General features: G+C 50.4%; 2 protein-coding genes across 2 annotated transcripts; one reads left to right on the forward strand and one right to left on the reverse strand.

The window, feature by feature from the left end:
- The first annotated feature begins 377 nt into the window (after positions 1 to 377).
- On the forward strand, positions 378 to 25,274 carry sec23a (Sec23 homolog A, coat complex II component). The gene is made up of 20 exons (XM_069662009.1): positions 378 to 419; positions 1,414 to 1,676; positions 1,860 to 1,917; positions 2,322 to 2,408; positions 2,497 to 2,733; positions 4,832 to 4,908; positions 6,308 to 6,452; positions 6,540 to 6,698; positions 7,516 to 7,631; positions 7,709 to 7,832; positions 8,613 to 8,693; positions 8,851 to 8,940; positions 16,267 to 16,373; positions 21,352 to 21,505; positions 21,579 to 21,656; positions 21,812 to 21,973; positions 22,757 to 22,843; positions 23,107 to 23,262; positions 24,023 to 24,088; positions 24,160 to 25,274. The coding sequence occupies exons 2-20, from the start codon at positions 1,456 to 1,458 to the stop codon at positions 24,247 to 24,249; spliced, it is 2,295 nt and encodes a 764-aa protein (XP_069518110.1). The 5' UTR covers positions 378 to 419; positions 1,414 to 1,455; the 3' UTR covers positions 24,250 to 25,274.
- Positions 10,232 to 13,049, reverse strand: LOC138590807 (histamine H2 receptor). Its single transcript, XM_069661188.1, has 2 exons — positions 12,353 to 13,049; positions 10,232 to 10,389 (listed from the first exon to the last, which is right to left on the reverse strand). Exons 1-2 carry the CDS (start codon positions 13,047 to 13,049, stop codon positions 10,232 to 10,234), a joined length of 855 nt encoding a protein of 284 aa, XP_069517289.1.
- Positions 25,275 to 25,773: the final 499 nt, after the last annotated feature.

Raw genomic sequence — 25,773 nt, forward strand, 5'->3', positions numbered from 1 at the left:
ACTGTTTTAAACAGTATAATATTGTTCTATTTCGTATTACACTATTACTGTTCCTTGTTTAAAATAACTACTATATATTTATTGGTCAAGTTTTACGCCCCTCTCCCCCTCTCTGAAATGCACGACTTTATCGTGTGATAAAATTACTTCAACAAAACTTTAAAGTATCAATCAGATACCTGAATACTTATACCGTTATATATTTTATGACTATATATATAACTTTAGCCCATAAACTCCCAGAAGCTTGTTTTATGACAATGTTCCTCACAGGAATGCGGTTCCTGACTATTCGCTCAGAGTGAGACGTCTTCGTGTTTCCGCTGTCTGTGTCTTGACGTGGCGCCGGGCCGCCGCCATGTTGTTTTGCTTCGTTGTCAACCGAGAGGAGCAGCAGCAGCAGCAGCAGCAGAGCGGCGGTGAGTTACTCATTTACCTTCGTACAGAGACTCACCTGGACCTGACAGACTTCCAACTTCATCTGGACACAGTCAGCTCACCGGTCCTTCCATCCTGTACCTGTCACCTGTGTGACGTTAATGACGCAGCTGTTTAGCTGCTCAGTTAGCAGCTGTTAGCTGCGATGCTAACTGAGCAGAACTGAACTCTGATCAAATCTGTTTATTTTGTTTCTGTTGGAGGAAAAACTTTCAGGATCAGGTGAGACTCGGACCTACGTCCAGTGTACCTGTGCGTGTAATAGATATACCTGCTGACGTCAGGCTGTGGACTGTCGCAGCATCTTTGAGGTCCAAACAGACTGAACTTTGAATATCAAAGTTAAAAATTAACGGTCATCTGATGAATGAACAGATAATCACATGATTCATCACCTTCAGCTTCACCTGAGACTTTATTAGTCTCACTGATCTGACGTCATTTACTGGAGCACTCTGTTTAAACAGTCTGACTTTATATTCAAGTCTTTCAGCTTCCCTCCATCGTTAGAGGAGGACTAATTCACAATAAAGCTTCATGATAACGTGATGTTTTCTTTAAATGCATTGAAAAATGTACAGAGTTTGGTTGGTGGCTTCTCGTGTGGGCGGGGTACAGGTGGAGGAATGTTCGAGTATTGATCAGATACGATTTGATAAGAAAGATTTTCCCCGTACTTGTAAATAAATATTAGATACAGACTTTCAGGACTGACTCAGAGCTGCAGTGACCTCCCCCCAGCAGAGCCCCACCCTGCTGACAGACCACCAACCAAACCCTGTGCAAAGTTTGAAGCATTTTCAACAAGCTCACATTTCTCTTCCTGTAACAGTTTCACACGCTGCTCTGAACATTGTTCTAAATTAATGCAATGTAGTTTGCAGCACAGTTAGTATTACTGCTGTATAGTTAACCACAGAAGTACTAAGTAGTACTGCAGTAGACTGATATTGTGTGTGTGTGTGTGTGTCCCAGCTTTTTCCTGACAGTGTCCGACCCCCGTCTCCCAGTGTTGCCATGGCGACCTTCCCAGAGTACATCACTCAGAACGAGGAGCGTGACGGCGTGCGCTTCAGCTGGAACGTGTGGCCGTCCAGCCGGCTGGAGGCGACCCGGATGGTGGTCCCGGTGGCGTCTCTGCTCACACCGCTGAGGGAGCGACCTGACCTGCCCCCCATCCAGTACGAACCGGTCCTCTGCAGCCGGGCCACCTGCCGTGCCGTGCTCAACCCACTGTGGTACGCATCACTGCACGTCATAGACAGGGTCAGAGGTCACACACAGGGTCAAAGGGCACAGTCAGACCGACACAGACAGGAGGTGTTGGTCTGTTCAAGCATCCACCTGTCTAACTGTGTGTGTGTGTGTGTGTGTGTGTGTGTGTGTGTGTGTGTGTGTGTGTTTGTGTGTGTGTGTTGCAGCCAGGTGGACTACAGAGCCAAACTGTGGGCGTGTAACTTCTGCTATCAGAGGAACCAGGTTCAGTATAAACACACACACACGTCTATTTCTATCCTTGTGAGGACGCACACACCTGAACCTGTGATTTTAAAGTCTGTTCATTCAGATTATTTTAATGTTTTGTTGTGTTAAAAGTTTCTTCTCCTTAAGTTATGAGTCATTTTGTTATTTTTGTTAGAAAGAATCACACGTTATTTTTGTGATCTGTAAAACACGTCGTGACTTTTTGTTTCTCGTTCTTTTCTTTAATTAAATGTTGATTTGACTTTAATCTTGTAATAGTTTCATTTTATTTTGAAAGTATCACATATCTTCCTCTTTCCTGTCAACACGGATAAAACCGTTTATTTTCTGACAGCTGTTTGACGTCAGGAACCATCCGCTGTGTGAGTCGAGTGTGTGAACAGGTGTTTGTGTTTCAGTTTCCTCCGTCCTACGCTGGAATCTCTGAGGTGAACCAACCTGCGGAGCTGCTGCCTCAGTTCTCCACCATCGAGTACGTGGTCCAGGTAAGACCAACAGACGGGTACAGATGGACAGATACAGACAGACAGGTATATTTTCAGGTGTGTGACTGGTGGTGGTCTCGGTCCTCAGCGGGGTCCTCAGATGCCGCTGGTCTTCCTGTACGTGGTGGACACCTGTATGGAGGACGAGGACCTGCAGGCTCTGAAGGAGTCCCTGCAGATGTCCCTGTCCCTGCTGCCTCCCACCGCGCTCGTCGGACTCATCACGTTCGGACGCATGGTTCAGGTCCACGAGCTGGGCTGCGAGGGGATCTCCAAGAGCTACGTGTTCAGGGGGACCAAGGACCTGAACGCCAAACAGCTGCAGGTAACCAGCACTAACTCTGTCTAACTAGTGCTGCAGGCAGCCAGTAACTAGTCCATCATCATTTCTGCTGCCACCAGCGTGAAGTCTCCTGTGCAGCGTTTAGCAGCGTGGGGGTCACAGGCTGAACTGTAAACAATCAGAAATAGGAAGCGTTCAGTGTCGAGTCCGAGTCGAGTCCTCATTGTCCGAGTCCGAGTCGAGGCCTTAATTATCCGAGTCTGAGTCCTCGAGGTTTAATTCTGATCAAACTAAGCTGAGCTTTAACTCTCTCATCTGTGAGTCCATGTTTCTACGCAGGTCTTAGAGGGTGTGATGTCACCGAGCCAAAGGATCAAGATGGAGCTCTGATGGAGCTCTGATGGAGCTCTGATGGGGCTCTGATGGAGCTCTGATGAAGCTCTGATGGAGCTCTGATGGAGCTCTGATGGAGCTCTGATGAAGCTCTGATGGAGCTCTGATGGAGCTCTGATGTAGCTCTGATGTAGCTCTGATGAAGCTCTGATGAAGCTCTGATGGAGCTCTGATGAAGCTCTGATGTAGCTCTGATGGAGCTCTGATGAAGCTCTGATGGAGCTCTGATGGAGCTCTGATGTAGCTCTGATGGAGCTCTGATGAAGCTCTGATGGAGCTCTGATGGAGCTCTGATGTAGCTCTGATGTAGCTCTGATGAAGCTCTGATGGAGCTCTGATGGAGCTCTGATGAAGCTCTGATGGGGCTCTGATGAAGCTCTGATGGAGCTCTGATGAAGCTCTGATGAAGCTCTGATGAAGCTCTGATGGAGCTCTGATGGAGCTCTGATGTAGCTCTGATGAAGCTCTGATGGAGCTCTGATGAAGCTCTGATGTAAGCTCTGATGGAGCTCTGATGAAGCTCTGATGAAGCTCTGATGTGGCTCTGATGGGGCTCTGATGAAGCTCTGATGTAGCTCTGATGAAGCTCTGATGGAGCTCTGATGAAGCTCTGATGTAGCTCTGATGGAGCTCTGATGGAGCTCTGATGAAGCTCTGATGGAGCTCTGATGAAGCTCTGATGGAGCTCTGATGGAGCTCTGATGAAGCTCTGATGAAGCTCTGATGGAGCTCTGATGAAGCTCTGATGAGGCTCTGATGTGGCTCTGATGAAGCTCTGATGTAGCTCTGATGTAGCTCTGATGAAGCTCTGATGGAGCTCTGATGAAGCTCTGATGGAGCTCTGATGAAGCTCTGATGAAGCTCTGATGAAGCTCTGATGAAGCTCTGATGGAGCTCTGATGGAGCTCTGATGGAGCTCTGACTGCTCATGCTATGCGATCGCACCGCAGCCCCAATCCACAGTGACGTGTCTGCAAGGTGTACATCACTAAGACACACCTCATGCTGCACATACATACCTACAGTGACGGTGACGTAGCGGTGCGTTAAACTTTGGTTTTATTAACATCACACATCATCCAAGTGTGCAGAGGTTGTTTTCGTGCACTCGCACTCACAAAGTATCCAGGAGGCTTCTGACATTTGGTGTAAAATCTCTGAAAGCAAAACGAACGATCTTTGGAGCCGGAGCAGCTGCTGAGGAGACGGAGAGAGTGAGCGCATGCAGGTCAACACACCTGACCGCCCTCGGCCCAAACTCAGTTATTCAAGACAGCAAAACGTATCAATAAATGCGTCCGAGTCCTCCTCTCCGTCTTACAAGTGTGAATGGGTCAATGTGCGAGTCAGAGTCCAAGTCCGAGTCATCACTGCTCGAGTCCAAGTCGAGTCCGAGTCCTGGACTCGAGTCCTACAACACCGCCTCAAACTGTGATCAGTCAGCAGCAGCTGAGCTCCGGCCTCCATCAGTCTCCTCCTGCCGGCTGCTGAAGGGGGGTCACTACTTCCGGAAGGTTCCGTAATCCTTCTCGTGTGGTGTCCCCCCACAGGAAGACTGAGCTCAGCTCATCCTTTCAAAATAAGGGCGCAGTGGTTCTCTCCTTAAACTTCACCTCAGCCCCTCTTCAAGCAGAGTTTCCTCTCTGACCTCAGAGTGACCCGTATGCTTACAGCAGTACCAGCAGGCCTAACTTACCAGTTGCTAGTTAACAGTTTAACTAGTGCTGACCAGAGTGTGTGTCTGCAGGAGATGCTCGGTCTGACCAAACCGTCAGCTGTTCAGGGACGAGGACCTCAAGCTGCCCCCCAGCCGCTGTCCAACAGGTAATCTCACACACACACACACACACACACACACACACACACACACACACACACAGGTTTGTCTACCTGTGAGCCTTGATTATTACACATGTGGTTTCCTGCAGTGTTTAGAAGCTGATGGGTAAATGTGTTGTTGCTCCTCAGAGGATGAAAGTGTCAGCAGGTATAGTCTGAGGTGTCAGCAGGTGTAGTCAGCAGGTGTAGTCTGAGGTGTCAGCAGGTGTAGTCAGCAGGTGTAGTCTGAGGTGTAGTCAGCAGGTGTAGTCTGAGGTGTCAGCAGGTGTAGGCAGCAGGTGTAGTCTGAGGTGTCAGCAGGTGTAGGCAGCAGGTGTAGTCTGAGGTGTCAGCAGGTGTAGTCAGCAGGTGTAGTCTGAGGTGTAGTCTGAGGTGTAGTCAGCAGGTGTAGTCTGAGGTGTAGTCAGCAGGTGTAGTCAGCAGGTGTAGTCTGAGGCGTAGTCAGCAGGTGTAGTCAGCAGGTGTAGTCTGAGGTGTAGGCAGCAGGTGTAGTCAGCAGGTGTAGTCTGAGGTGTAGTCTGAGGTGTAGTCTGAGGTGTAGGCAGCAGGTGTAGTCTGAGGTGTAGTCTGAGGTGTAGTCTGAGGTGTAGTCAGCAGGTGTAGTCAGCAGGTGTAGTCTGAGGTGTAGTCTGAGGTGTAGGCAGCAGGTGTAGTCAGCAGGTGTAGGCAGCAGGTGTAGTCAGCAGGTGTAGTCTGAGGTGTAGTCAGCAGGTGTAGTCAGCAGGTGTAGTCTGAGGTGTAGTCTGAGGTGTAGGCAGCAGGTGTAGTCTGAGGTGTAGTCAGCAGGTGTAGTCTGAGGTGTAGTCTGAGGTGTAGTCTGAGGTGTAGGCAGCAGGTGTAGTCAGCAGGTGTAGTCAGCAGGTGTAGTCTGAGGTGTAGGCAGCAGGTGTAGTCAGCAGGTGTAGTCAGCAGGTGTAGTCTGAGGTGTAGTCAGCAGGTGTAGTCAGCAGGTGTAGTCTGAGGTGTAGGCAGCAGGTGTAGGCAGCAGGTGTAGTCAGCAGGTGTAGTCTGAGGTGTAGTCAGCAGGTGTAGGCAGCAGGTGTAGTCAGCAGGTGTAGTCTGAGGTGTAGGCAGCAGGTGTAGTCAGCAGGTGTAGTCTGAGGTGTAGTCTGAGGTGTAGGCAGCAGGTGTAGTCAGCAGGTGTAGTCTGAGGTGTAGTCTGAGGTGTAGGCAGCAGGTGTAGTCAGCAGGTGTAGTCTGAGGTGTAGTCTGAGGTGTAGGCAGCAGGTGTAGTCAGCAGGTGTAGTCTGAGGTGTAGTCTGAGGTGTAGGCAGCAGGTGTAGTCAGCAGGTGTAGTCTGAGGTGTAGTCTGAGGTGTAGGCAGCAGGTGTAGTCAGCAGGTGTAGTCTGAGGTGTCTCTAATGCCTCTGTTTTCCTCCTGCAGGTTCCTGCAGCCGGTGCAGAAGATCGACATGAACCTGACTGACCTGCTGGGGGAGCTGCAGCGCGACCCCTGGCCCGTCACGCAGGGGAAGAGGCCGCTGCGCTCGCTGGGCGTGGCCATGTCCATAGCTGTGGGGCTCCTGGAGGTGAGGGGGGGTCCAGGTTTAAAGCAGCAGCTTTGAGGGTTCAGCTTCATGTCTGTCTCACTCAGAGGCTGTGATTTTTACCCACAGTGCACGTTTCCAAACACGGGCGCTCGCATCATGACGTTCATCGGCGGCCCGGCGACACAGGGACCCGGCATGGTGGTGGGAGACGAGCTGAAGACCCCCATAAGGTCCTGGCATGACCTGGAGAAGGACAACGCCAAGTTCATGAAGAAAGCCACCAAGGTGAGAGCGAGACAGAGACGCAGCAGACGGCTTCGTGCTCTGTCAGGTCTGTCTGTGAGACGACAAGAACGCTGCTTTAAAACACGACTAGTTTGCTTCGACCATCACTGATGCAGCTTCAGGAGAGTCTCAAAGATGACACACCTTCAGGACGTCCCCAGATTATCCCTCGATCCGAACATCTTCATTAGTCCTTGTTGTTGTCGGCACATGTTCTGTCTTTGCTCTGACCTCAGCCGTCACTGCTTCGTGCGAAACATGGCTCTGTGTGAACTCACCTTCAGACTGAGCACAGGTAGCCTCCTCTGTGTGTGAACTCACCTTCAGACATAGCACAGGTAGCCTCCTCTATGTGTGAACTCACCTTCAGACTGAGCACAGGTAGCCTCCTCTGTGTGTGAACTCACCTTCAGACTGAGCACAGGTAGCCTCCTCTGTGTGTGAACTCACCTTCAGACATAGCACAGGTAGCCTCCTCTGTGTGTGAACTCACCTTCAGACTGAGCACAGGTAGCCTCCTCTGTGTGTGAACTCACCTTCAGAATGAGCACAGGTAGCCTCCTCTGTGTGTGAACTCACCTTCAGACTGAGCACAGGTAGCCTCCTCTGTGTGTGAACTCACCTTCAGACTGAGCACAGGTAGCCTCCTCTGTGTGTGAACTCACCTTCAGACTGAGCACAGGTAGCCTCCTCTGTGTGTGTGTGTACATGTGATATTTCTGTTGGATCAAGTTTGTGTTATACTTCTAAAACTGTGTGTGTGTGTGTGTGTATGTGTGTGTGTGTATGTGTGTGTGTGCGTGTGTGTGTGTTGTAGCACTATGAGTCTCTAGCAAACAGAGCGTCCACTAACGGTCACATCATCGACATCTACGCCTGTGCTCTCGATCAGACCGGCCTGCTGGAGATGAAGTGCTGCGCCAACTACACAGGGTACGAACACGCACACACACGCACACGCACACACACGCACACAGACAGGTTCTGAGTTGTGTCCTGTCTCTCTGCAGAGGTTACATGGTAATGGCCGACTCCTTCAACACGTCTCTGTTCAAGCAAACTTTCCAGAGAGTTTTCACCAAAGACGTCCAGGGCTCCTTCAAGATGGCCTTCGCCGCCACGCTGGAGGTCAAGGTACCAGCCGCCATCTTACCTCATCGATGACTGTCTGGCCCAATCCCAATCTCCACCCTAAAGCCTGAGCACTGAACACTCACGGACTTTAATGGCGTCAGGCGTGAGTGCGTGAGGGTCTGAGACGTGCATAAAAATGAGGAATGGGACGCACTATCATGGCATCGCACGTTGCCTGGAAACCAGACGGGCCATTAAATGTAATAAGAAAAGAAGCCGACCTGCAGCATGTATCTGTGTGACTTACAGTGTTTATTTTAAGATGAGATCAGCTTTATGTAACAAACTATCAACAGTCAGAAAGGCATTGATGAATATTTAATTGTTGTCACTTACAGATAAACGTATTAGCGGTTCCCGTCACCGTCCACGCTCACATTGTTTACATTTCTGATTATTTTTTGGTCAAACTTTACTGAACGACTTCAATGTACGAACATTTGTTTACATTTAGTGGGGGGGCTGGACAATCACGTTTGTATACGTCACCAAGTTCGCTATGAACTCTGGGTAAGTCCTACAGGAAAGTCCGTAGATATGCGGACTCACGGAAAGTCGGTAATTTGGCGCTGTGAAGTCCACATCAGAGCCGTCACACACTCTGTGATCTGACAGTGGGACAGCACTAAGCACACACACACTGACCGGGAACGCGCCTCAAAGTACGTGACTCCGTGAGTGTGGAGATTGGCATTGGGCCTAAGTGAAACAGATGGAGGCCCCGCCCCCAGGCTCACCTGCCCTACAGGTGAATAATCTCAGTGCTGTGTTTTGTTTCAGACGTCCAGAGAGATCAAAGTGTCGGGAGCAATCGGACCGTGTGTGTCTCTGAGCGCGAAAGGGCCCTGTGTCTCCGAGAACGTAGGTACCACACACACATGACCTTTGACCTCTAACACATGGGACATCCCTCAACATGTTTCTTATCAGTCTCATCCCTGTGTGTTTCACTAATGTTCTGTGTGTGTGCGCGTGTTTGCGTGTGTGTGTGTGTGTGCGCTCCTGTGTGTGTGTGCAGGAGATCGGGACCGGAGGAACGTGTCAGTGGAAGATCTGCGGGCTGGATCCCAGCACTACACTCGCTCTGTACTTTGAGGTCGTCAACCAGGTAAGACCTGACCTCTGACCTTGAGAGACCTGTGGGGGGGTCTGAGATCAGACTGAGCAGATTACACGTCAGCAGACAACTGAAAAGTGGAAGGACGGTGCGACATGTTGGAGGATCTGACTGACACAGTTTACAGTTCAGCAGCTGTTCTGATCTGTGTCTGAAGCTGAGTTTTTTAAGTATTTTATTTCTAAGTGAAATTTAAAACTTTAGAACTTTGGAGTCTTAAATAAAACATTAAAGTACCATTAATTAATACTGAAACAGAACTTCAGTTTATGTCTCAAAATAAACGGATCAGCAGCGTCAGGCTGCACGGACACCAGCAGGTGGAGACAGAGGACAAAATAAAAGCATGAGTTCAGGTCAGGACAGACACTTCCTGCCTCATGTCTATCATGAGTTCATGTTATATATCCTCCGGGGTTCTTAAAGGTTTACTGACTGAACAATCAAACTCAAAGTCGACATAAACACATGAAAAGAAAAGAGCAAACGGACTGTAGGCCGAGGCTATCATTAGTATTTATTGTTATTATGTTTTTGCTCATTTTACAACCAGACCTTCAACAGTTTGCATGTAAGAAAGTCAGATACGCTCTTTCAAAATGTACTTCTCCTTCCATCTTAAATCCTCTCAGCTGTGAGAGAAAGCTCTCCTACAGAACCCGTTTTCACGTTTCCACATTTCAAACCGTCAGCTTCCTGAGAAATGTTCAGTTTCCACCGTGTTGGTTCAGAAAAGATCAACGAGTCAGATTTGAACCTGAAACTTGGAGAAAAACATCCCTCAAATACTGTTTTAATCCTTCATCTCAGCTGAAGTAAAACCTCTGAACGTGATCAGGTCATGTGAATAGAAATGTAAGGCCGAACTACATTTCCCACAATGCAGTGTCACAGCTGAGGTCCTTTATGTCCGTGCAGCTTCAGCAGGTGTTTGTGTCTGTGGACTGAATGGTGTAGAGTCGCTGCAGAGGTTCTCTCAGCTGTGTGGATCAGGGTGGTGTTGGTGTTTCTGGTGATGGCGGAGGACATGTTGCTGCTGTAGTCGTCGTAGTTGTGCTGATGCGATTGGCTGTGTCCAGGTGAAGGGCGGAGCTCTGGGGGCGAGACTCTAAAGGTGTCCCAGAACACGGACACATCTGAGTAAACCTGCTGATGATCCGACATACCGCTGCCCTGTACCTGCTGGAGACACGTGAACAGACAGAAGTCATGTTTCCATCGTTGTCGCGTCTTACTGCTGCTTTGAAACGTTGGACCGACTTCACCTGCTGCACAATCTTACTTACGTCTGGGTCATACAGGTGATCCAGGGGTTGAGGGCGGCACTGGTCAACACCAGCCAGGCAGAGAGGGCGGAGGTCACAGGAGGACTCTGATGACCACTGAATGTCTCGTACAGACACACTGAGATGTAGGGCAGCCAGCACACCAGCAAACACACTGAAACACACACAGGAAACTGTCGGCACATACACAGGAAGTCATGACATCATCAGAACAAACCACAAACTAACCAGCACAGGTCTGGGACAACTGCAGAGGCCTGGGGACTAGTTGCAGAGGTTTTGGACTAGTTGCAGAGGTCTGGGGACTAGTTGCAGAGGTGTTGGACTAGTTGCAGAGGTCTGGGGACTAGTTGCAGAGGTTTGGGACTAGTTGCAGAGGTTTGGGACTAGTTGCAGAGGTCTAGGGACTAGTTGCAGAGGTTTGGGACTAGTTGCAGAGGTTTGGGGACTAGTTGCAGAGGCCTGGGGACTAGTTGCAGCGGTCTGAGGACTAGTTGCAGAGGTCTGAGGACTAGTTGCAGAGGTTTTGGACTAGTTGCAGAGGTCTGGGGAGTAGTTGCAGAGGTTTGGGACTAGTTGCAGAGGTCTAGGGACTAGTTGCAGAGGTTTGGGACTAGTTGCAGAGGTTTGGGGACTAGTTGCAGCGGTCTGAGGACTAGTTGCAGCGGTCTGAGGACTAGTTGCAGAGGTCTGAGGACTAGTTGCAGCGGTCTGAGGACTAGTTGCAGAGGTCTGAGGACTAGTTGCAGAGGTTTGGGACTAGTTGCAGAGGTTTGGGGACTAGTTGCAGAGGTCTGGGGACTAGTTGCAGAGGTTTGGGGACTAGTTGCAGAGGTCTGAGGACTAGTTGCAGAGGTTTGGGACTAGTTGCAGAGGTCTGGGGACTAGTTGCAGCGGTCTGAGGACTAGTTGCAGAGGTCTGGGGACTAGTTGCAGAGGTCTGAGGACTAGTTGCAGCGGTCTGAGGACTAGTTGCAGCGGTCTGAGGACTAGTTGCAGAGGTCTGAGGACTAGTTGCAGAGATAGAGGGAAAAAGCTAAGGCTCTGTGTCAAAATTTTGACCAGTTGGACTACAGAAAAATGTAAATGAGAAAAAAAAAGAACAGCAGCTAAGGCTCATGGGTATTGTAGTATTTAGAGCTGAGAGACAAGAAAAATTCTGATTTTTTGGGGGATAAAATGAAAATAATTCACTCTGATGTAAAAACAGAAGCCTACAGACTGTTTAATGTGTCGCCACTCCGTTTAAAAGCTGTTGTGGTGACCTTTGACCTTTCCTGTGGTTATGACATCACTGTGTGTCACCATAATGAGAGTAGTTACAGTGAGTCATGAAGGTAAATATAGAAGCTGGACCTCAGAGACAATCAGAGTGACCCTCAGCCGCCCTTCTGCTGAACGTCTGATTTCTGCAGCTCAGAGTTTATCTCAGACACACAGCCTGTGCTCTGTTCCTGTTGTCATGGCAACAAGCACATATGAATCTACTGTGTTTTATGAGCATTTTCTTTCCACACACGAGGCAGCCTTCCTTCCCACAATGTTTGCACACTGACAGTTTGGACACCTTAATCTTGACAGACTTCTGAATCCGGTCTTTTGATGGGATCTGAACAGTTTCTGGCTCCTGTCCCCATACATAATCCTGCCGTATGTCCCCCAGTTCTCCTCCTCACTTAGTGAGCTTGTTTCTGTAAAATCTTTTGTTTTTATTAAATAACAGTCTGAATAGCTATAAACATATAAAGGATGGCCCAGTTTTTAAACGTTGATGTGGTAGGTGTGGATCGTGCTTTTCATGTCGCACCGTCCTTCCTGTTTCCTAAAATGTCTCGCATCATAAATTCAGGATGAAGTCAATTTCTACACGACAGTACAGCCAAGTACAACCAGGGCCGCAACAAGGACATAAGAAATACTACAGTCATGAGTGAAAGTCCAGAACCTTTCAAAAAGTACCTCAGAAAACATTTTTGCTCCTAAATTCAGCCTGACACACGTGTCTCAATAGATGTAGATTAGATAGACAGATAGATAGATTGTAGTTTGTACCACACCTTGAAATAGCTGTATGAAGAGAGTCTCCTCAGGGAGAGGCCTGGTGGAGTTGAACTCACCTGAAGTTGTGACCATCACGATGGAGCTCCTCAGGTAGTTGTTGGCAGGGACGTAGTAGCAGTGCAGCTCGTTGCACATGAACGTTCCCCTCCTGGCCTGTTTCCTGGCCACATACACGATGTATCCGTACAGAGAGCACATGGTGAGGATCGGGGCCACGATGCCCGCCAGCATCCACAGCAACACAAAGTACCTGTTGTCTGGGGTGAAGCTGGGGCAGCACAGGAACCGAGACTCGCTGTAGACGTAGCTCCCAAACCCCAGCAGGGGTAGGGTAGCATTCACCAGGCAGAACAGCCAGACCAAGACCAGCACGACCCGGCTCCGCCCCGCCGTCCACACACTGCTGTAGCTGAGGGCGAAGCAGATCTCGGTGAACTTGTTGACGGTGGTCCAGGTGAGCGAGTGGATGGAGGAGGTCTGCAGGAGCAGGAAGATGAAGCCACTGCCCTGACAGAGTGCGCCCTCGCTGGGACAACAGGAGGGCCAGGCCAGGCTGTTGTAGACCCCGAACGGGATGGTGGAGAGTCCGAGAGCCAGGTCGCTGAGGCTGAAGCTCAGGGTGAGGCCCAGTGTGTCCGACCGGAGCTCCTTGTTGAGGAGGAGCACCAACAGGAGGAGGAGGTTCCCACAGACACCGGCAATGCCCGACACAACCATCAGAGCGGCGTACAGCGTCCTCAGAGCGTCTGCCATCTTCAGACGGACTCACAGGTCAGGAAGTAGATCAGACGGGACATCTGAGGACACCTTTACTGGAGACCTGTCTGTCCAGTTCCTCTCAACGTGCACCAGATGGAGCTTTGATCAAACACAGACTCAGTCAAGATCAGCTCACATCTTCGTCTGATGGCAGACTTTCAGAATAACAGTTAATAACTCCTGGGACTTGGATAGTGAGGATTAAAGTGAAGGGTGTTTGTGACGCCTCAGCTCCCTCCTCTTTTATGAAATATGAAGATTGATTGAAGTTTTAACCCAACATGTCTTCAGCAGGGTTACAGCTCAAGATGTCTTCAATCATCGATTGATCTACCAGTTATCACCAATTCATTCATCAAGGTCACAGCGTGTTCCATCAGTACATCCAATCAAGTCAGAGAACAGATCCAAGTCTTTGAACGGCTGCTCTGACTGACATCAGACCTGGTCCGTGTTGTTCCCCAGTGTGAGCGCCACACCTGAACAGGTCTCATATAAACAGACTGTAAATCCAGCAGCTTCTGTTCTGCACAGCTGGTTGGACCTCAGTCACCTCAGAGATTAACTGAACTCTGATGAGTCACTCAGAGAGCCGACTGTCCCTGAACACACCGAGGACACTTCAGTGTGTGTCGGGTTTTATCATCGTCAGGTACCTGTGAAAGAAAAAACAGGATGTTTATTTACTGTCACTCAGCCGACTGACACCTGCTGACTGAACTACATCCTGCTCCGAGATCAACCGCCTCCACTTCACCTGTCCTACTGCCTCTTCACCTGTCCTAGTGTCTCTTTACCTGTCTTACCTCCTCTTCACCTGTCTTACCTCCTCTTCACCTGTCCTACTGCCTCTTTACCTGTCTTACCTCCTCTTCACCTGTCTTACCTCCTCTTCACCTGTCCTACTGCCTCTTTACCTGTCTTACCTCCTCTTCACCTGTCTTACATCCTCTTCACCTGTCTTACCTCCTCTTCACCTGTCTTACTGACACACTGATCTGACACCTTCCTAGACCTCCCTTTCTGCAGCCTGCACTCGCTCTGCTGTCTAAACGTCCTCTTCTCCTCCTTCCTCATCTCCTCCTTCCTCTTCTCCTCCTTCCTCATCTCCTCCTTCCTCATCTCCTCTTCTCCTCCTTCCTCTTCTCCTCCTTCCTCATCTCCTCTTCTCCTCCTTCCTCTTCTCCTCCTTCCTCATCTCCTCCTTCCTCATCTCCTCTTCTCCTCCTTCCTCATCTCCTCCTTCCTCTCCTCCTCCTTCCTCTTCTCCTCCTTCCTCATCTCCTCATCTCCTCTTCTCCTCCTTCCTCATCTCCTCCTTCCTCTCCTCCTCCTTCCTATTCTCCTCCTTCCTCATCTCCTCTTCTCCTCCTTCCTCTTCTCCTCCTTCCTCATCTCCTCTCCTCCTCCTTCCTCTTCTCCTCCTTCCTCATCTCCTCCTTCCTCTTCTCCTCCTTCCTCATCTCCTCTTCTCCTCCTTCCTCTCCTCCTCCTTCCTCTTCTCCTCCTTCCTCATCTCCTCATCTCCTCTTCTCCTCCTTCCTCATCTCCTCCTTCCTCATCTCCTCATCTCCTCTTCTCCTCCTTCCTCATCTCCTCCTTCCTCTTCTCCTCCTTCCTCATCTCCTCTTCTCCTCCTTCCTCATCTCCTCCTTCCTCTTGTCTTTGTGCTTTGTAAAGTCTCTGCTCCTCCTTTACCGTCTTAATTCTGCGTAGACCGACGTTACAGCTGTCTTTACTACCTTTACAGTCTCCTCTTCTTCTGTCTTCACGGCACCTTCCACTGATTTCTGCCTTTTCCTCCGTCTGTGCACCTGTTCTACCGTCTTTACTTGAGCTTGCACCTAAGCTTCACCTTCACTGTTACCTGTTGAGCGTTGAAGCGTTGAGTTTTCTGACCCCTCGATGACGTCAGAGTTTAAAGTCGGTCAGTGATGATGTTGAACGTCGTCCTTGTGGCTCCTCTGAGGAGGCGTCTCACATATAAACAGTAAATCCTGCAGAGTTGGTCGGTTGGACCTCAGTCACCACAGAGATGTGATCTGCCTGCTTTAAGTGTGATGAGTCACTGTGTTGAGATGGACCTGAACGCACCGTGTGGTGTTCAAATGTCACCAACAGCAGGTCCTGGCTCCAAAATGTACCTTCTGCTCTGCACCTATATCCACACAGACTCTGAGCTCCTGCTGCTCCTCAGTGTGAACACAGCTCCACTTCAGTCCTCTCTCTTCTCTCAAAACTCACCAGCAGAGGCCAAATGAAGCCGAGCAAAGGTCAAAGGTCAAACCAGACCAACACTGAGAGATCAATGAGGTCAACGTCAGCGATGAGTTTGATCTTTAAAGTTGTCGTTGAAATCGGATCTGATCGTCTCTGAGTGTGAGGACGGCTGCAGGGGGTGTGTCCTGTGTGTGTGTGTGTGTGTGTGTGTGTGTGTGTGTGTCTCATGAGGCTGCGTTGTCATGGTGCACCTGTCGCCTGCTGAGATGATGAGAGGACACACACATACACACTCGCAGGATATTGGATGTGCAGGTAGTGTTGACATTACAGTCAGGAGGTAACTGTGTGTGTGTGTGTGTGTGTGTGTGTGTGGCACAGCCTGACTCAGGTAATAACAGGTGTGCAGGTGTGTAATCATCATCATGGTGCTGCTGTAGAGCTCAGGTTGGTTCAGATCAGTGTGATGATGATGATGATATATAACCTTTATTTAAACAGGTAATCTCTAACAAACACACTTTATTTTTATAGTTCCTTTCAAAATAAAAGCACAAAGGTCGACTCTGAGGCTGATTACATTATCCAGTTATTAAAGTGTAGAGAAACAGAGCAAACAGATTGTAAACATGTCCACTGGTGGAAAAGATGATTAATTATTATTATGTAATTTAACTGTGTGTTTAGTACAGCTACATGTCCTCCCAGTATGAAGAGTAAAGGTACAGGTTGTACTACAGGTGGAGCAGCAGTGTGACACACACAAGGTTCAACTAACTCAGTATTTTTAGTAACGGCGTTAACAACCTGAGTGTTTTTAATATTTCCCTGATTAATGAACAGTAGTACTTTAAAATAATCCTTCAGTCACGTCTGAATGTCCTGATGTCACCTGATGTCACCTGATGTCACCTGATGTCTCAGCTGTCTCTGTAGATGAGTGATCATTGATTGGTGATTGATTAGTTGTCCTGTTGTGTGTCTGTTTCAGCACAATGCTCCGATCCCTCAGGGCGGCCGGGGAGCAATTCAGTTCGTCACTCAGTACCAACACTCGTCAGGACAGAGACGCATCCGAGTCACCACCACCGCCAGGAAGTACGACCGCGCACACACACACACACACACACACACACACACACACACACACACACACGTATACTTAAACACTCAAATCATTCTATACCTTTAATAACCATTTTCCTTCTATACTCTCATCCGTGTAAACTCTTCTTATATCTTTGTACGCCTGTTTACTTTAAACCAGTGTTGCCAGATCTGATTGACAGTTTGCAGCTCAATAACAACTCCAGCCCAAATCATAACCGTGCCAGAAATCTGTGTTAAACTATTACATTGAAAACAGAAGCAAAGACAGCTTCATATCTGCATCAAATAACCAAAGGTAAAATGTTACATATATATGCTATTGCAATTCAAAACAAGTGCAGTTAGACGACCAAATACATATTGGCGTCATGGCCAAACCACAAGTGATCAAATACTGCCATGAAATGTGACACCCAAATCCAACCTATTTAAAAACTATCAACCTGCCAAAATCCAATATAAATAAATGAATATGACATTAAATGCACCAAAAATATTTAAATAAGGTTTCATTTTTGGTAATAAAACTCTGTCCCCCAACCCAACGCTGTCCCCCTACCCAACGCTGTCCCCCTACCCAACGCTGTCCCCCAACCCAACTCTGTCCCCAAACCCAACTCTGTCCCCCAACCCAACGCTGTCCCCAAACCCAACTCTGTCCCCCAACCCAACTCTGTCCCCAAACCCAACTCTGTCCCCGAACCCAACGCTGTCCCCCAACCCAACGCTGTCCCCCAACCCAACTCTGTCCCCCAACCCAACGCTGTCCCCGAACCCAACGCTGTCCCCCAACCCAACGCTGTCCCCCAACCCAACGCTGTCCCCGAACCCAACTCTGTCCCCCAACCCAACGCTGTCCCTGAACCCAACTCTGTCCCCCAACCCAACGCTGTCGCCAAACCCAACTCTGTCCCCCAACCCAACGCTGTCCCCCAGCCCAACACTGTCCCCGAACCCAACTCTGTCCCCCAACCCAACGCTGTCCCCCAACCCAACGCTGTCCCCCAACCCAACGCTGTCCCCCAACCCAACTCTGTCCCCCAACCCAACACTGTCCCCGAACCCAACTCTGTCCCCCAACCCAACTCTGTCCCCCAACCCAACGCTGTCCCCCAGCCCAACACTGTCCCCGAACCCAACTCTGTCCCCCAACCCAACGCTGTCCCCCTACCCAACGCTGTCCCCCTACCCAACGCTGTCCCCCAACCCAACGCTGTCCCCCAACCCAACGCTGTCCCCCAACCCAACTCTGTCCCCCAACCCAACGCTGTCCCCCAACCCAACGCTGTCCCCCTACCCAACGCTGTCCCCCAACCCAACGCTGTCCCCCAACCCAACTCTGTCCCCCAACCCAACGCTGTCCCCGAACCCAACTCTGTCCCCCAACCCAACGCTGTCCCCAAACCCAACGCTGTCCCCCAACCCAACTCTGTCCCCAAACCCAACTCTGTCCCCGAACCCAACGCTGTCCCCCAACCCAACTCTGTCCCCCAACCCAACACTGTCCCCGAACCCAACTCTGTCCCCGAACCCAACTCTGTCCCCCAACCCAACGCTGTCCCCCAGCCCAACGCTGTCCCCCAACCCAACGCTGTCCCTGAACCCAACTCTGTCCCCCAACCCAACGCTGTCGCCAAACCCAACTCTGTCCCCCAACCCAACGCTGTCCCCCAGCCCAACACTGTCCCCGAACCCAACTCTGTCCCCCAACCCAACGCTGTCCCCCAACCCAACGCTGTCCCCCAACCCAACGCTGTCCCCGAACCCAACTCTGTCCCCCAACCCAACGCTGTCCCCGAACCCAACGCTGTCCCCCAACCCAACGCTGTCCCCCAACCCAACGCTGTCCCCAAACCCAACTCTGTCCCCAAACCCAACTCTGTCCCCCAACCCAACGCTGTCCCCAAACCCAACTCTGTCCCCCAACCCAACTCTGTCCCCAAACCCAACTCTGTCCCCCAACCCAACGCTGTCCCCCTACCCAACGCTGTCCCCCTACCCAACGCTGTCCCCCAACCCAACGCTGTCCCCCAACCCAACGCTGTCCCCCAACCCAACACTGTCCCCGAACCCAACTCTGTCCCCCAACCCAACACTGTCCCCCAACCCAACGCTGTCCCCCTACCCAACGCTGTCCCCCAACCCAACGCTGTCCCCCAACCCAACTCTGTCCCCCAACCCAACGCTGTCCCCGAACCCAACTCTGTCCCCCAACCCAACGCTGTCCCCAAACCCAACTCTGTCCCCCAACCCAACGCTGTCCCCAAACCCAACTCTGTCCCCCAACCCAACGCTGTCCCCGAACCCAACGCTGTCCCCCAACCCAACTCTGTCCCCCAACCCAACGCTGTCCCCAAACCCAACTCTGTCCCCAAACCCAACTCTGTCCCCCAACCCAACGCTGTCCCCAAACCCAACTCTGTCCCCCAACCCAACTCTGTCCCCAAACCCAACTCTGTCCCCGAACCCAACGCTGTCCCCCAACCCAACGCTGTCTTTTCTGACACCTCCTGCTTAAAACCCAAAAAGTCAGAAGGATCGTGAGGCCCCGCTTTCACGGTCTGTATTCATACTGAAAATCAAGATCCCCAACCCAACGCTGTCCCCGAACCCAACGCTGTCCCCCAACCCAACGCTGTCCCCCAACCCAACGCTGTCCCCGAACCCAACTCTGTCCCCCAACCCAACGCTGTCCCCAAACCCAACTCTGTCCCCCAACCCAACGCTGTCCCCCAGCCCAACGCTGTCCCCCCAACCCAACGCTGTCCCCCAACCCAACTCTGTCCCCCAACCCAACACTGTCCCCGAACCCAACTCTGTCCCCGAACCCAACTCTGTCCCCTAACCCAACGCTGTCCCCCAGCCCAACGCTGTCCCCCAACCCAACGCTGTCCCTGAACCCAACTCTGTCCCCCAACGCTGTCGCCAAACCCAACTCTGTCCCCCAACCCAACGCTGTCCCCCAGCCCAACACTGTCCCCGAACCCAACTCTGTCCCCCAACCCAACGCTGTCCCCCAACCCAACGCTGTCCCCCAACCCAACGCTGTCCCCGAACCCAACTCTGTCCCCCAACCCAACACTGTCCCCGAACCCAACTCTGTCCCCCAACCCAACTCTGTCCCCCAACCCAACGCTGTCCCCCAGCCCAACACTGTCCCCGAACCCAACTCTGTCCCCCAACCCAACGCTGTCCCCCAACCCAACGCTGTCCCCCAACCCAACGCTGTCCCCCAGCCCAACACTGTCCCCGAACCCAACTCTGTCCCCCAACCCAACGCTGTCCCCGAACCCAACTCTGTCCCCCAACCCAACTCTGTCCCCCAACCCAACGCTGTCCCCCAACCCAACGCTGTCCCCAAACCCAACTCTGTCCCCGAACCCAACGCTGTCCCCAAACCCAACTCTGTCCCCCAACCCAACGCTGTCCCCAAACCCAACTCTGTCCCCCAACCCAACGCTGTCCCCCAACCCAACGCTGTCCCCGAACCCAACTCTGTCCCCCAACCCAACACTGTCCCCGAACCCAACACTGTCCCCCAGCCCAACACTGTCCCCGAACCCAACACTGTCCCCCAGCCCAACGCTGTCCCCCAGCCCAACGCTGTCCCCCAGCCCAACGCTGTCCCCCAACCCAACTCTGTCCCCCAGCCCAACACTGTCCCCCAGCCCAACGCTGTCCCCCAACCCAACGCTGTCCCCCAACCCAACTCTGTCCCCCAACCCAACTCTGTCCCCCAGCCCAACACTGTCCCCCAACCCAACTCTGTCCCCCAGCCCAACACTGTCCCCGAACCCAACGCTGTCCCCCAGCCCAACACTGTCCCCGAACCCAACTCTGTCCCCCAACCCAACGCTGTCCCCCAGCCCAACACTGTCCCCGAACCCAACGCTGTCCCCCAGCCCAACTCTGTCCCCCAACCCAACTCTGTCCCCCAACCCAACTTTGTCCCCCAACCCAACGCTGTCCCCCAGCCCAACACTGTCCCCGAACCCAACGCTGTCCCCGAACCCAACTCTGTCCCCCAGTCTAACACTGTCCCCCAGCCCAACGCTTACCCCCAGCCCAACGCTGTCCCCCAGCCCAACACTGTCCCCCAGCCCAACGCTGTCCCCCAGCCCAACACTGTCCCCCAGCCCAACGCTGTCCCCCAGCCCAACGCTGTCCCCCAGCCCAACGCTGTCCCCCAGCCCAACGCTGTCCCCCAGCCCAACTCTGTCCCCCAGCCCAACACTGTCCCCCAGCCCAACGCTGTCCCCCAGCCCAACGCTGTCCCCCAACCCAACTCTGTCCCCCAACCCAACTCTGTCCCCCAGCCCAACACTGTCCCCCAGCCCAACACTGTCCCCCAACCCAACTCTGTCCCCCAACCCAACGCTGTCCCCCAACTCTGTCCCCCAACCCAACGCTGTCCCCCAACCCAACTCTGTCCCCCAACCCAACGCTGTCCCCCAGCCCAACACTCACCTCCAGCCCAACGCTTAGGAACCCAATCTGGCAACACTGCTTTAAACCTTCACCCTGCTTTACTTTGATACTTGCATTTGAACTTTATATACTCAAACAGACTTTCATACTTCCAGATACACTTTATAAATATAAATCTACTCAGTGATCAGAAACTTTAGGCATATTTTTTCTTCTGTGGTTTCTGCCTCCTCCTTTTCTCCCACTTTTTATGCTTCTTTTTCAAATCCTCTCTTTTACCTTCTCTTCCTCCACCTACTTTTCCTTTCTCTCCTTATACCCTCTTCTTCTTTCTCTCCTTTCTCCTCATCCTCTCTTCTGCTGTTTTTCTTTTCATCTTTTTCCCTCCTCCCCAACATTTTTCTCCTCTCCTTTACCTCCTTCATTTTCTTCCTCTTCCCTCTTCTTCTCCTTTTTCCCTTCCCTTCATTTCCTTACTTTCTTCTTCTCCCCATCCTCCCTCTCTCCTTCTTCCTCCTGTCTCCTCTCCTCTCTCCAGCTGGGCGGACGCTCAGACTCAGATTCAGAGCATCGCAGCATCGTTCGATCAGGAGGCGGCGGCCATCTTGATGGCGAGGTTAGCGGTGTACCGCGCGGAGACGGAGGAGGGTCCGGATGTTCTGCGCTGGTTGGACAGACAGCTGATCCGACTGGTGAGTGAAGGTTCAACACGTGGACGCGAGTCTAACGTGTGATCGTAGTAACGTCCTTTAATGTTCGTTTCAGTGTCAGAAGTTTGGAGATTATCACAAGGACGATCCAAACTCCTTCAGGTTCTCTGAGACCTTCTCGCTCTACCCTCAGGTGATCCGCATCCCATATATTCATGCTACACCTGCTGTTCAAGTATTCATCTCTCACCTGTCCTACAAACTGTTACACCTGCAGGACCCTGACAGAGTGCTCAGTGTTCTGTACTGACCTGTTACCTGTTCTTTTTCATACCTGTTGTTTTTCAGTTCATGTTCCACTTGCGGCGCTCTCCGTTCCTTCAGGTGTTCAACAACAGTCCAGACGAGAGCTCGTATTACAGACACCAGTTTAACAGACAGGACCTGACGCAGGCTCTCATCATGATCCAACCTGTGCTCTACGCCTACTCCTTCAACGGGCCACCTGAGGTACACACACACCTGTATATACACCTGTACACACACCTGTACACACATCTGTACACACACCTGAAACACATTTGTAAACACACCTGTAAACACACTTGTATATACAATTGTACACACACCTATATACACACCTGTACGCACACCTGTTAACACACCTGTATACAAACCTGTACACACACCTGGACACACACCTGCACAGACACCTGAAACACATTTGTAAACACACCTGCATACACACCTGCACACACACACCTGTACACACACGTGGACACACACCTGTATACACACCTGGACACACACCTGTACACACACCTGTATACACACCTGTACACACACCTGTACTCAGCTGCTTTCACACCTGTGCTAACCTGTCTGTATACATATACATGTATGAAAGCGCTTCATATATACTTACAGCATAATGATATACTTATATACGTACCTTTTTTTACACCTGTACAAAGCTGTCTACACACCTGTAACCTAACCTGTGAACACCACACCTGTGGCCTTTTTGCCTACATAGTTTACTCCTTGTATTCTTTTGGATTTATGTACGTATTACTTTTTTATACACACCTGCATGTACACCTGTGCCTGTTCACACCTATGGTCTCTGTGTGTCAGAGCTGACAGCAGCTGTGTGGAAAAATCTGAATCTCCAAACTGAACTAAAAACTTTAATATGAAGAGGAAATCCCTCCCAGAGCAGCTGCAGTCAGTGATTGATCAGTGATCAGTGATCATTGATGTGTTATTGATCAGAGTGTCTGTCTGTTTCAGCCCGTCCTGCTGGACAGCAGCAGCATCCTGCCCGACAGAATCCTGCTGATGGACACCTTCTTCCAGATCCTCATCTACCACGGAGAGGTACACACACACACACACACACACACACACAAACACAGGTGGACGTAGTATATAACAAGGACAATAATAATTGATGGTTGAGATTATAGCGTCTCTATCAGAGACTCATTAACTCAGGAGCAGCACAGTACTCAACTCGACAGTCACACAACATGATCACATGTAAATGTACATATTTAAACAATATTATTAACCCCTCAACTCTGTCTGTCAGGCTGTTCTCATCTTCTGTGTGTTTTTATTCCCTGTTATCTGTCTGTCAGACGGTGGCTCAGTGGAGGAAGGCGGGTTACCAGGAAATGCCCGAGTATGAAAACTTCAGACACCTCCTCCAGGCTCCTGTAGACGACGCTCAGGAGCTGCTGCACACTCGCTTCCCCATGCCGAGATACATCGACACGGAGCACGGAGGCAGCCAGGTGGGGCACTAACACACACACACACACACACATACAGTATGGCTGCTTCTCAAGTCTCTTAAATTGCATCCATGCATCCCTCACTTGCGTCTTAGTCCCTCCCACCAGAGACGCAAGGAGAGACGTGAGGAAACGAGGAGAGGAGAGAGGAAACCAGGAGAAGAGAGAGGAAACGTGGAGAGGAGAGAGGAAACCAGGAGAAGAGAGAGGAAATGATGAGAGGAGAGAGGAAACCAGGAGAAGAGAGAGGAAACGTGGAGAGGAGAGAGGAAACCAGGAGAAGAGAGAGGAAATGATGAGAGGAGAGAGGAAACCAGGATAGGAGAGAGGAAACCAGAATGGGAGAGAGGAAATGAGGGAATGTTTTTTAAGAGACATGAGAGGTCCTTTCCTCTGAAGCGTCTCGTGCAGCGACGTCCGTTTGTGATGACACACACGTGCTCTGTATTCATTCTAATAAACACACAGTAACAGTGTTTCCTCAAACACCTGCACATGAAGAACAGGCTGCACTGTTTGCTCCTCGCTCCTTCCTCCTCCCTCCTTGCTCCTTGCTCCTCCCTCCTCTCTCCTCGCTCCTCGAATCAGCGATAAGAGCTTTGAGACGGTCCTCAATATGGCCGCTCCGGAACTACTTCCGGTTCGAGCGAGGAGCGAGGAGATATCAGATAAGAGACATGAGAAGCAGCCCCAGCCTCTCACAGGATGACGCGTACACACCATGACACATGGTTATGAACTACATGATGCTGTCTTTCAGGCCCGCTTCCTGCTCTCCAAAGTGAACCCCTCTCAGACCCACAACAACATGTACGCCTGGGGCCAGGTGAGACTCTGACCTTTGACCTTCAGACTCTTTGTATGGAACCTGTTCTGATGTTTTGTTTCCTCCTGCAGGAGTCCGGAGCTCCCATCCTGACTGACGACGTCAGCCTGCAGGTGTTCATGGATCACTTGAAGAAACTGGCCGTCTCCAGCGCCGCCTGACCTCACCTGTCTGCCCACCTGTCTTCTCACCTGTCCGCCCACCTGTTCATCTTTATTCTTTTACTTTGCATTCGCTGCCTGAGTTTACATGACAAACAACAATATAACAAGCAAACACACCCTGTCCTTACCTGTCCACGTCCCATCAGCCAATCAGAAGCAGGCTCAGAACAACAACTAATCAGAGGCATGGTTAGCATCCACTTAGCATCAAACCTGAAATTCTGACTGTTTTGTTTGTCATTTTAAACATTTGTACGTCGGCAGCCTTTCACAATAAAACAACCTGAGGAGGAGGAGGAGAAGTGATGTTTTATTTTGAAGGAGCAGATCATACACAGAATACTTGCTGCTGTTTTTATCTTCATTAACTATTTATCTGTATTTTCTCTTGAATGATTCCTCCCTGCAGCTTTAAAACTCAACAACTAACTCTCAACACTAACAAATACATGTTCCTGTTGTGCTTCACAATAAAAGCCCCTCTGTGATTGTCCTTTGTAGAGCTTTTAATGTGAAACAGCAGCAGGAAACGTCTTTGACCTTTAGAGTTTAATCCATCACAATAAAGCATCAGGTCTACCGTTATTATCAATATTACACTTCATAAATAACGTTTTCTGTAGACTTAAAACCTCAATGGAACCAAAAACATTCTGAAGGAAACGTCGAGTCGACATTTGGCTCAGATCCTTTGAGAGGTGAATCATTTTAAATCAAACTGGGGCACACATTTAAAACATTTCTCGTACGATGAACATATTTAAAAACATAAAACAGAAGCAGAAAAACAAACTGAGCGGATGTGACGTCGGGTCAGCAGAAACGTGGTCACAGGGCGGCTCGCTCAGCGGACGTGTTTTCAGGTGAAATTAAAGCAGCTGTTTGTTCATAACTCCCCATCAGTCATATTTCCACATGAACGTTATGAAGTTTGTTCTTTTAGTTTCTCTTTACGGCCGTCGAACACCAAACATTTAATTCTCTGTTCTCATGTTTCTAATAAAACTGATGTGGAGAAAGTTTCCTGTCTCACACTGTCATCTTATTTTAAACATATTTTAATAGTTTTTAATATTTCGACTTGTTGTTTTAAACCTGATTAATTCTGTTTGAATTGTTTGTGATGTAGAAGCGACAGAAACATCTGATATGAAGGTGTGAGAAGAGCAGATCCAGCAGGGGGCAGCACTGCTCCATCTGGCTGCTGACTGGATTTTAAAGCATCTATTGTCTTTACTGGGCCTCCTCTCTGACTCTGCTGCCGTGGTGATGCTCCATCAGCTGATCTTTGAGAAACACTGATGTGGCCCCGACCCTGACTGCTCATAGGCTGACCTCCTGTTGGGTCGGGACCACAGGTTGAACAACACACTGACGTATGTAGAACAGGGTTTATATTCTTCTTATAGTCTTTTATTGTGTTAATGAGTCTGGTGCTCCACAGGAAGTTGTTTTCTTCTCATTAGATATGATCAATAATCAACAGGTGTGCATGTATGTGACCTCACCTTATACCTCTGC

Source organism: Semicossyphus pulcher, unplaced genomic scaffold (assembly GCF_022749685.1).
Source record: "Semicossyphus pulcher isolate SPU_LCO1_2020_fin unplaced genomic scaffold, fSemPul1.0.p SCAF_14, whole genome shotgun sequence".
NCBI lineage: Eukaryota > Metazoa > Chordata > Actinopteri > Labriformes > Labridae > Semicossyphus > Semicossyphus pulcher.